This window comes from Alexandromys fortis, unplaced genomic scaffold (assembly GCF_014885135.2).
Source record: "Alexandromys fortis isolate MF-2015 unplaced genomic scaffold, M_Fortis_MF-2015_v1.1 scaffold_230, whole genome shotgun sequence".
NCBI classification, from domain to species: domain Eukaryota; kingdom Metazoa; phylum Chordata; class Mammalia; order Rodentia; family Cricetidae; genus Alexandromys; species Alexandromys fortis.
The window spans coordinates 1,685,756-1,698,555 of NW_026068206.1; the positions used below are offsets into that span (position 1 = coordinate 1,685,756).

A 12,800-nucleotide genomic window follows, 5' to 3' on the forward strand; every position below is an offset into this window, starting at 1 on the left:
TTTGCTAAGTTTACAAGCCATGGGAAAGTAGCTTTGTTTTCTCAAACAAGTTTGGACACTGGTGTCTTTGTCTTCAGATTTCCAATCCTACGATCTCCAGCCCTGAACTTCTGTATCTGCCTTTTTCTAGACTCCTTTACCTACTGGGAAGCCGTGTTGCTATCTCTGTGGTAAGGCAGGGCCTCACCTGGCACGCAAACCTGCCAGGTGAATCCGCCCCTCAGGGGCGTGTCAGTACTATTTCCTGGAGCAATCTCCCAGGGTGGCTCCACTTTTCATTTGAGCTCAAATCCTGTACTGTCTACTCTGCAGCTGCCAGACCTGCTCCTGCTGCTGCTCAGGTAACTCATCTCTCCCTGGCACCACCGGGGATAAAAGGTGGTTGATAAAGGCCCTCTTTGCGTGTCCCTGCTTGCCGGCCTGCCCGGTTATCATTTTTTTCTGTTTATTCCTTAGGGAGAGCACCTGGAGAAACCCTTTCTGACCACTGAGAAGATGATGAGCTCAAGCTATTGGAGTGAGAGCAGCAGCGGCAGCTGTGGGAGCCAGCAGCCCACAGAGGTACTGCAGTACCAGCCTCAGCATTACCACTGTTACCATCAGTCAAGTCAAGGCCAGCAGCCTCCAGAGAAAAGTGTCGTGTATGAGCGAGTGAGGACCTACAGTGGGCCTATGAACAAGGTGGTGCAGGCCTTGGACCCCCTCGGCTCACGGGAAGTGCTCTCCCCCCTCAAAACTGCCTCCTCCTACCAAAATTTGGTTTGGAGTGACCATTCTCAGGTAATACAAGATAGCTTTGCTAGGTTATTGGGGAAAGAAACACATCTTAAACCTCACTTCCCTTTCTGTTTCATTTGCTGTAGTTTACAGGGGAGCTCTTGGTGGATTGCAGTTATGATTGTGTTGGACAGTCTCCCAAATTCTGTCTCTTAGCTATATTTTTTCATTTACTAGTGCCTGTGGTTAGTTGGTTGCCATTCCAATGATTTACATAACCTAACCAGAGCATAGGAAGCCACATTTTTAAAATTGAAGTTGATTGAAAGATGTGTTCTAAGTGGCAAACCATTTTGCCTGTAACAACAAAAGTAGTCATCAACTTAAATGCAAAAACGTTTATTCTTAGAACAGTTCCCCACTGATTCGCTTCATATCATATTGGTGTTTTGTGCCAAGTAGAATGATACAGAGACAATGGCATATATGGAGTGACGTGTAGTTATTTGTGTTCAGCTAATAGTATGCTGATCCTGGCTAAGTGACAGGTACATGTGTCTTAGAATTTTCTTATGTGTCAAAATGACACATTGATTCTTATACGTACTAGCTGAATAATTTGTGGAATGTTGGTAGGAGACAGGTTATAGAATTTGAAAAGCAAGAAAAAGGTAAATGAGTATTATATGAAAGCTACAAAAGACGGATCTCTAAGATACTCTTGAAAATGTAATAATTTCTAAGATTTTTATTTGTTTGTTTTGCTTTTAACTTCAATATCTGTGCTAATAGTCTGGCAAGCACATGAAGAATAATGTGGAAAGATGATATAAAACGACAGATTAATTTCCGTTTTGATTCTATAACTATCTTTATATAAAATGTACATATTTTAAGCTTTCTGTGAGCTTCTATCCAAACTGAAATCATATTTACAAAGTATACTATGAATACTATGAATAATAGATACACACTTAAGAGCAAAATATAAAAAAATAATAAATATTGAGTATAGGACAATTTTGAAAATTATGTTTTATTGTTTGTTCCTTGTTTCAACTTTCCTTTTTAATAATAATGTCAGGTCTAAACTAAACTGGTTAAGCTTTTTATAAAATTTTCCATCTTTTATATGGAATTTGCTAAATTAATCCCTCTAAGACTATTTCCATCCTGAAACTTAGTTCTTTGTAGAAAAAAAATAGCACAGACCCTTAGGGGCAGAAAGTGTAACCTTAGTAGCTGAGATAAGAGACAGGAATGGATTTCACTGTGATATCTGAGTTATTAATCACTAAAGAGAAATAAAAGTATGGGTGAGCGATGAGGAAGGAGATGAGATTCAAGCTATGTGATAGAGCAGAAGAAGATTCCCTAGTTAGAAAAGAGAAATTTGACTATAAAATTTCAAATTGACTTGGATATGAAGTCCAATAAAAGGGACTACAACAAACCAGCTTTTTAAGATAGTTACCACAATGATAATGATTAGGAAGCCCTTCTATTTAGTTCTCCTGTCTTCTTGTTTGTTGGTGGGATGAGATTGTGGCATTATGTAAAGTAGTCCTAGATGTGATCTGAAATTACCTTCTTGCTGACAAAATGTCTACGCTATAATGGTAACTCTATTATATTCCATCTAGGCACTGGGAAGTAAATATTATTCAAAACTCCTTTTACGGTTTTAATAAAATTTCTCTTTGAGATGCTGTATTTCAGATGAGTTGATATGTGGCAATTATGCAATGCCAGTCAAAGTGAAGCCAAGATAATGATGATTAACATTCAATTTCTGGCCACGATGAATTCAATTAAGCTTTTGCTTTGTCTTGGTGAATATATGATATTTAGAGAACTCAGATTTTAAAATAGTTTTTCAGTAGTAAAAGGTTTACTTTGAGAAACAATTTATGCCACATTGCTTTGTTTCATGAATTTTAATCTTAATTTTATATTTAACTAAATGTCATTTACAACTATTTTGTGTTTTCTATCCCTGGTGTTATAGAACATATTTAGTTATTTCTTTTTTAAACTACTGTGCTCTAGTGTACTAAAGATACATTTATGGATATAAACACTTATATTTCTGTCTATATGATACATAATATTGCTTTCATTTCTTATCTATAATTGATGAGACATACTTATGGCTCTCTTGGTTATTATTTTGTCTTATTAATAGGGTATTTCTCAAAGAAAATTAAGTGTAGATACCAGTTGCTACTAAGTTGTCTGAATTAATAGTAGAATTTAAATTATTAGGTTTGCCCTCAGGAACAAAAATAATCATACAAAGTCAGAAACACTTTTAAGCCCAATGTGGTCTTAGAAATAAATGAATAATGTTCTAAAAGCCACTTAAAGCCAAAGAAAACAATAACAACAAAACCCTCTAGAATTCAATCTTTAACGCTTAAATATTAAACCACCAAAATTAACTCAAAATGGCATACTGTCTTAAATGAACAACACTGATGTGAATTATTCATTGGACTTATATTTTTTCCTTTGGCTAATTTAAGTATTCATGAAGGTCAAGGTATTTTCCATGAATACTGAGAAACTGTTTTGAGAAAGAAAAATGAATCAAAATTAAATATTTTAAATTCCAGTCATTCAGTGAACAGATGCTTCTTAAGTGCCTATTTTACAGAAAATTGTGTGATCTGAATAAATACCATTTGCTTGTCACAGGAAAGTCCACATTGGGGGCAAACACACAGAGTCTGGGCTGTAGGTGGCACATGCCGATGTACAATTTAAAATATTTGTTTATATGTTGCCACGAGGATTTTATTAATTAAATATTTGGTTTTAATGTATGGGATAATTTGCTATTCTTTTTTATTTAAAAACTTGTAACACAAGGAATCTGGCCTCAGAGAGCAGCCTAGAGGTAAATGTGAATTTGGAAATGACCTTCGCTGCCAGTTCACCTGGGCAGAGGTCTGTCTGCTTTACTATTTTCCTGTCTCTGTTTGCAAAGACTGTGAATGACTTCCCTACTGTGTTAAAATTTCTATTTCCTACCAGAATTTTTTTCTGCTCTGGGTGGTGGAGGGGTGTGTGGCTTTGAGAAATTGTTGTTCAAGGGTGTGGTCAGTAAAGAGAATGATTGTTCAGGGAAGTAGGTTGCCTGAATAATAACGAATGAGGTCATGGGATAAAGGGGCTGGTGTTTTCAGAGTTGGTCATCCCCTTTATGCTCACAATTAAATGAAGCTTTAGAATTTGTTAGTGCAAGTAATTGCTGGGTGAAAATGTTCATGGCAATTGTCTCTTGTTAAAGCAGGTCTGATAAATTTCGGGGCCAGCTTTCAGACAGTGATATTTACAAGCTGTCCTGGGGCCGTGGTAATGGGCAGGGAATGTAGCAAGTGGAAGAAGAGCAAATCATTTTATCAACTGATCTTTCTTCGCAATTTATGGTGAAACTACTGGGAGATTTGTCATGCTCTTAAGCTTTGTATAAAAGCTAAAGAGTTTCTAAATAAGCACATTGAAATGGACTCTGCATCAGAAGCTATCCCAGTAGAATGTCTTCTTTACATTAGTGGGAGCATATATCCTAGTAATAGCTAAAGACAGAAAGCATGCACCGAAAAGAACTATATATTCTGTTTTTGTTCCCTTTCATTTAAAAAGACCAAGAGAATAAGAATCAGGAATAACTATCGTAAGTGAGGAATTTGGGCTTGAAAGAAGAAAAAAGTGGAGCTACTTATTCTTTGCTTTACATTACAACACAATCATAGACTTTTATTCTAAGTAAATGAAGTGTTTGTCTCATCGGGATGGGAAAAGAGGTGCTTATTATAATTTACATGTTTCTTGTATAAAACATTGAATAACATCTCAACAATAACCTAAGGCAGGTGTTTGACGATGTTACTGACTTTGAAAGGTTCTAACAAAAGCATTCTTCACACTATTCCGGAACATTATTCAAATGCCAGTGTGCCTTGGGAAATTCTGTCAGGATAAATGTCAGGTAGATTTAAATATATTATGGTTTCAGATTCTGTGTTTTTGTGGGTTGTGGGTTTTTTGTGTGTATTTCTAATGCTTTTTCTATTTTATTCTCGTTTATTATTTTTTTAATTATTGTTTTATAATTTCATAAGAGAAAGAGAAAAACGGGACTGGAATTAATTGGATGGGGAGTTGGGGAGATTTTTGGAGTGGGTGAAAATGGGAAACTTGTGATCAGAATATATTGTATGAAGAAAATTACTTTCAATTTAAAAAGAACTATAAAAATACAAAAAAAGAGTCAGGCAGTAGTGGTGCGTGCTTTTAATCCTAGCATTTGGGAGGCATACAGGTGAATCTCTGAGTTTGAGGTCAGCCTTGTCTACATAGTGAGTTCTAGGATAGCCAGGGATACAGAGAAACCATGTCTAGAAAAACCAAAAAAGTTTAAAAAATACTATTCATTTGAAACTTCTGAGCCTAGACCTAACTCAGTATTAATACTTTCAGTGTTTCTTATAATTATTGGGACTAACAGGAGGATCCATAATGCTCCCTTGATCTTTGTTGGAAAACATTATATATTAGTCTTTAAGCGAAGACTTAAAGTTCAAGTTAAAAATCATGAAAAAGTCCCATGTTCATTGTAATATACTTTCAAATATATACAAAAAATCTTCCAGTGTATATATAATATTCTCTACTACCTGATTCATTTATTTATTCTTTGTTACTTGAATATATTGAACACTTTGACCAGAGCCACCAAGAGATAGGTAAAAGCCAGTTACAGATGCTTGAGAGGTTCAGATTCTGTAGTCCAAAAAGCAGTTACAGAGAAAATGGCCACAAAATTGCTCTCTGTGGAATGTTCTAGTGATTCCTGTAGGTACTAAACGTTCAGGATCTAAATGTTCAGGTACTAAATGTTCAAGTGGATTCTGATAGAACAGAACTCTGAAACAATGTACTTTGGATTTTAAGCCTGAGTTCAATTCCTGGTCCATAAACTCTTTAGCAGTATATGCCATTTTTCTCATCTATAAAGTGGGAAAATCACAACAAGAAATGCATAGGATTATTGTTACAGTCAAATGGGATTATATATAGTGGAAAACACCAGGTTAAGTGTTAAGTATTGTATTACCTTGAATAAATTACTTGACTTGTTAGAATCTATGTTTGCTTATTGGGAAAGGAAAAATGATGTCTTTCTTCAGAACTTCAGAGATTACTGAATGAGGTAAATGTGAAGGTATCCAGTACAATCTCTGAGATAGTTAGCACTTAATTTATTTGATTCTTTAAAAGTATGGTCAATGAAACCTCTTTGTGGCACAAGCAAGGAAATAAATTCAGTAACCTCACTGCACTGTAGGCATTCATTTAACATTAGAATATTAGGTAGATTCATGTGCTTGAAAAGCTTAATAGGGCTTGGTCAATTAGGGAAGAATAGGGAGAAAAGTATTAAAGCAGTTTTACAAAGTGTATAGTATATGATCAGAAGACTTAAATAGAAACTTGTATTTATAGTGCTTCGTGACACAAATATTCTTTAGAAAACATAATTTAGAAGTCTTCATGTTCTTAGTTATCATCTTGAAACTCAATATTTGAGATGAGAATTTAAAATTTATTTTTTTCTTTTTACACCAAGAATTAAAATCTCCTAATGTTTTCCTTAGAAATGTACCCTTAAAAATTGGAATGGGGGCCGGGCGATGGTGGCGCACGCCTTTAATCCCAGCACTCGGGAGGCAGAGGCAAGCGGATCTCTGTGAGTTCGAGAGCAGCCTGGTCTACAAGAGCTAGTGCCAGGACAGGCTCCAAAGCCACAGAGAAACCCTGTCTCGAAAAGCAACAAAAAAAAAAAAAAAAAAAAAAAAATAGGAATGGGGATGCTGAAGTTTAGCTCTTCACAGTTGATGGCTTCTTGTGGGGGTGGGGGTGGGAAAGGGCTCAGGTTTCTTTAAGGTACTGGGCACTGGGAGTTTGATCATGCTCCAGTGTTGGAGGAGACCAGCTTATCAGGTTAGGGACATGGGGATTAGAAAAATAGTAAAGAGAATGAAGAAACAAATGAACATAATAAAACAGAAAACATAGGATAGTACCAGGAGGGAGTTCCAGTGAATACTGAAATTTCTTGCGGTTAATTTTCCATACATTTTTACAATACAATGGGGGAAGAAGACAAAAGGCTGCTTTAACATGATAAAAAGGACACAAAGGACAACTCAAACAGTTACTTGTTTCAATACTTTAAGCCATTAAGCCATTAATCCATGAGAAAAGCATTCTGTTGTTTAGGCAGGGAACCTACCCTAGACCAAATATTCTAAAGGCAGCTACTCCCAAGGTCAAACCACCTGTTTCAAAGAAGAAGCAGAAATATGCTTTAATTTCCTGACCATTGGTCAGGGTAGAGTGAGTCTACCTATATGGGCCATCTTGTCAAAAAGACCAAGTAACCACACCCTAGGTCAGGATGTGCAGCCACACTTGTCAGCAACTTTGAACAAGCTAAACCTCTCTGACTTTCAGACAAGGTGGAACTAGGCTCACATTTTGGGGCCTCCACACTCCAGTGAGTGTGTGAGCAACACAAATTGGACTAGGTGTATTGTTCTTCTCTTGGGGAGGATAGGGCACAGAGGTAAGGGAGTGGACCTGGGAGAACTAACTGAAAAGTAAATGTGATCAGAGTGCACTGTGTGAAATTCTCAAATAATCAATAAAACTATTATTTTGGAAGAAAACAAACAAAAGAAATGTACCTCCAGTACAGAAGCCATAGCCACATATTGCTATTAATTTTCATATTTCAGTTAGTTAAAACCTAATTCAGTTCTTCAGTCACGCTACTGTTATTTTAAGCATTTAATACATGAATGTGGCTATTGGTTTGTGTACTAAGCAGTGCAGATACAGAACATGCCTATCTACCAGTGTACATCTATAAACTCAAGCCATCCATTATCTAAATAAAGAAATGTCTCTAAAGACCATTGAATTTAAAGGAATATTTGAAGGTAAAAATGTATGATCCATGTGCTGCTAATTTGTTTGATCAGTGATAATGGATACACATGGATAAAAGAAATAATGAAGTTATAGCCTTCCAGAGTGTGAGTTTACAGTAACTATTTCAAAAGTAAAAACAAAACAAAAACTTTAGAGACCTGAACAAAATGCATATATTTGTAAACATGTATCTTTTGATTTTTTTTAAATGCCATTATTTTAGAGAGAAAGTTGTTAGGAATAGAAGAAAGATGAAAAGTGATTCCTATTAATCATAGTGCATTTTCCTGTCTGTTTCATTTGGAAGAAGTTGGACAGTCTCACTATGATAGCCAAGATGGCCTGAAACTCCCAATTCCATGTGATCCTCTTGCCTCAGTCTACCAAGTATTTAGGCCTACAAATACATATCACTATACCCAGGCTTTTTTTCCTTTTGTACACATGATTTGGATTTCATATCCTCTCTGGAACTGTCTCTTAACTTTTACTCTTCAGAACTGTTTTATGAACTTTCATAAATGAAGTTCTATACCATTCCCAGTTTTACAGACCAAGTCCATGAATTACAGAGATGTAATATAACCTTTGGAATTCCATACAGCTAAAATTGGGCTTTAAAGCTAGCAGTTATTTGCAGGACTATACTTATAACCATTATGCAATATTTATATTCTCGGCATAGGCATTTGACTTATTTCCACTACAAAGTCTGTGCTATCTGATTCATTGTTGCATTTCATCATTATTTTCTTTAACATGTACACATTATAAACCACCTAAGATAATGTACATGAATGTAAATAAATAAGATAGGATGCACATGGTATAATCTCATCATTCAGGAGGCTGAGGTAGTAGGATCATAATGAATTTGAGAACAACCTTAGTTACATAGTGAATTTGAGGTCATCATAAACTTCCTAAGAATATGTAGCATTAATATCATTCTGTCTGAAATATGTTCTTTCTCAGGATCAAAAATTTTTGTTGTCAATCAGAATTAATTTTTAAAATATTTTCCATTAAGTTTACTGATTATGTTATCAAACCATATAATGATGTAAGAAATGTATTAATTTTTTAGTAATTTCAAATGTCTAAATGCCCTGGGGGTAACTTTAGTGGAAATATTGAAAGAATAAGATCTCTCTTTATTTTGATATGAAATGTATGGTCATAATGACACAAAATGTCCTTGGTGATGTGAAGACCATTTTGGGACCTCCAATTCTGCTTTTGAATCTGTCCCCCATTTATTACATCTTTCCATCTCCTATTCCAGATATCTATACTGCTGTTTCCTAAACACATTCAGTTTGGCACTCTTCCCACTTCCCTGCCACATTTGTTATTTAAATTCCAGGTTCTGTAAATAGTTAATCCCGACTAAGATATCTGTTGATCGTACTTACCCCTCAAAACACACTTGAAAAGTCATCTTTAAGATTTTTCTTACCCTACAGCTTTTTCATCTACAACTACCCTAGATGTGGTCTACTTTTACAACTGATAATAGCTTGAATTAACTAGAGTCACACATAAAATACTACTTTGGTCTGTCCTTCCACCCAGGCTTTACACCTCTGAAAGGTTGGCACATTATTTGTAAAATCAAGACTCAAAGGCAAATCAAAATAAATGTTGTGTAAATAGAATATGTAAGCATTTTCTTTCTCTTTATTCTGCTTCTCTGCTCCTTCCCTTACCCCTTTTGTATTTTATACCTCTGGTTTTTCTTCCTTTTCTATGATTATGGCTTTTCCAAATTCCTGAATATGGTTTTTGTAAAGGCATAGTTATTAACTGGAACTGTTTCAGACTGTTATTCTTCCACAGCCTTTCTTTGAAATTAAACTAGAAAGGCACACATTGCTTCTTAAAAAAATTGAACAGCACATCACCTTAATAGACATAAGGAAGTCACTCAATGAGCCAGTTAGTTTTGTTTTCCAGATCATAGGTCTTATTAAGCATCTAAAATTGAGTTGTTTATATTTGGTCTGTTGTTTTGATGGATAAATATTTGTCACAATTGTTATGGCATATGATGTTAAAGGCCTGGTATTTTGATTGGTTCTCATATCAGTTCCTTGAGCTATTGTTGCTTGTAGCTGTTAATTAGTTTGCTTTTAGATATATTCATGTATTTGCCCTGCTGATGAAATTCTGTCAAAGTGAAGTTCTTTTGTTTATTAAATTTCATTCTATAACCCTCTAATGGTTTGACACATTACTTATGTGCCCAAAGATTCTCTTGTGAAGACTATTATAACTCTGCAGTACTCATCTACACACCAAGCTTTATTTGGAACTTTCTAAGGAAACATGTTTGCCTCAAACATAGCACTTACTTACCCACTTATCTACTTACACGAACTTTAGCCTGGGTGTTATTGTGGCTTGATTATAAAATGGCACTCTCAGGCTCATGTTTTAAACATCTATGCCTGAGTTGGTAGCACTGTTTTTGGAGAATCTATAAACTTTCAGGGAACTGTGGCCTCCCTAAAAGAATAAGTCCCCTTTGTGTATGTCCTTCAGTATATATTGTCCCTGGTCAGTTCCTGGATCACTTTCTCTGTTTCTTGATCTATTGTGATGTGATCAGCTGTTCTCCAACACAGGCTCCTGACACATGTTCTTAATCACATGGGGCCAAGCATTTATGAACTTTATATTAGCCCATTTTTTTACTCAATCAAAACTATAGAAAAGTTATTGGATCCAATGTAGATATTCCAATACAAAATTATTTTGAATTACTCCCAAAATCAATACACCTAAATTTTTTTCTAGAAAACTTCTTAAGGAATCTGCAAATACTTCATATCATTCCTCTCCCCATAAAAATTTCAGTGAGATTCAGTCTATAAATTTCTTTGTTTGACTTTTAGATCTGTTTGTGATCTGCTTCCTATGTACATACATTGTTTTGTTGAAAACTTATTCAACCAAATATAAACCTCTGTTCTCGAAATAAGCCCCCAATGTTTACACTTCTCTGCACATGACAAAATTGTAGCAAGATTTATTACCCTCCTCTAATATTTCTTTGTAATCTAGTCTTTGGTTATGGTGAGGTTAACTGTACCTCTTACCACTTGAAGTTTCTATAGTTAACTCCTTATAGCTCTTATGTCACTTTTATTTGTAAATTTTTATCTGCTAACTGATTAGAACTTTGATAAGGGTTGAGATTATAGTCTGTTAAATAATCTATCTCTCTACCATGTTACATAACAAGTAACATCCATTACACATAGAAAGAGGGCTGGAGATACAGCTCGGTTGCTAGAGTGCTTGTCTAAAATATATGAATCCCTGTGTGTGATCTCCAGTGTCCACATAAACTGCATGTGGTCATACATGTCTGGATTAAAAGGATTTGGGAATCAGAAGTTCAGAGTTATTTTGGCTTACACAGAAATTCAAGACTAGCTTTGGTTATACAGGACTTGGTTTTCAGAGAAAATAAAACAAGAATACAAATTAAAAAATCCAGTGTTCCAACCATCAAAGATAACTTCCCAAGTTAACACAGCTATTTCAATAAATTATGCATCACTGAATTTAGAAGCCTTTTTCAAATATTTCCATTATACCAATTATCTTCTTTAGTTCATTCTAATTAGATAATAAAGTGTCTCAGTTTAAACATGTTTGTATTTTTATTATAATAAGCCATTTGGTGATAATGCTATTTTTATCACCATAGAATAGCATAAAAACTTATTAGAGGACAAAAATAGCATTTGTTCTGATTTTTAATTCCATTCTCCAAACAATTCTTAAATTAAGAATATAGGGTATGTTTTGTAGGGTTTTTTTTTAATGTCTACATGAGAATAACAGTTTCCCAGCCTCTGACTTTCTTTCTTCCCTGCCCTGTGATTCTGAAAAGCACTGTTATTAGAGTAAATAACTGAGGAACTTGGCCCATTACACTTCAAGTGATTTAACTCTGAAGAAACATAGCTATTTTAACAGTTGAAAATGGATACATTTTTTGTGAATAGTGAATTCCCTACTGGAAACCAAAGATCCTAGCTCTGATGAAGTATGTGCTAAGATGTAGAAAATTATTTTGAGTGGTGTGGCAAAATTTCCTCAAAAAGTCAACTGATTTCAATCCACTCTGATTTTAAAATTGCCAAGGCCATGTCTACTTCATAAAAAGTAAATGAGGAAGAGAAGGAGCAGCACTGTTACAATTTTGTCAAAGCTGAAAATCATTACTGGAGGCAACAGAGGACAAACAGACCTGGATTTTCTACCAATCTCGCCTATGTAATTATGAACATTGATTTCACCAGACTTATGTGTAAAGAAAGTTGACAACAAGGTGATGTTTATCATTTCTGAGCCACAAGGATAGATGACTCAATAATATAGTATATATTTTATAAGAAAAAGTAGAACTATCCTGAAATATTAAAGGGATTAAATGATGTAGGTGGTAAATAGAACTTCAGTGCCTTATTTAATTTAGAGCCCCGAGGCTATATTTTGCAAACCTATCATGCAGTCTACAGATACCCTTTATTTAATTTATAACAGCTTAAATTATTTAATCAGGACTGTCTCTCATGCAATCACTTTTAGATAGGTGTAATATTTTGAAGAATACAAAAGTTGCTTTTGAAATGGGTGTGATAATGCACCCCTGTAATTCAAGGAGACTGTGACTAAAGGCAGGGAAATGATGAGGTCAGCCTGAGGTACATACTGAAATGCTGCCACAGAAAACAATAGCCAGAATATAGCTTAGCAGTAAAACCCTTTTTCTAGCATGCACAAAGTCTTCAGTTAATTTTCCAATAGCCAAAAATATAAATGTTACTTTTCACAAGAACTAATTTTAAAGAAGCAAATAAAAATATATTTAGACTCCTAATATAACATCTAATCATAACTTACCTTATAAGTAGATTTTTCAATTTATAAAAACAAAGTATAATCAAGCAAGTTATAAATATGGTAATGTAGATTGATTAAATGTGTGATTTCTGGAGCCATGCTACTTTTATTGAAATTCTAGTACTTAATATTGCCTGTATGACTTTCACCTATTAAATTGA

General features: G+C 34.8%; 1 protein-coding gene across 2 annotated transcripts in view; it reads left to right on the forward strand.

The window, feature by feature from the left end:
• The first annotated feature begins 262 nt into the window (after positions 1–262).
• Pof1b (POF1B actin binding protein) overlaps positions 263–12,800 on the forward strand; it is an 89,372-nt gene continuing 76,834 nt past the window's right edge. For both annotated transcript variants that reach the window (XM_050130223.1, XM_050130222.1), the window contains exons 1-2: positions 263–341; positions 457–780. In XM_050130223.1, the coding sequence (XP_049986180.1) occupies positions 496–780 (285 nt within the window). In that variant the 5' untranslated portion in view covers positions 263–341; positions 457–495. The remainder of the gene's footprint in view (positions 342–456; positions 781–12,800) is intronic.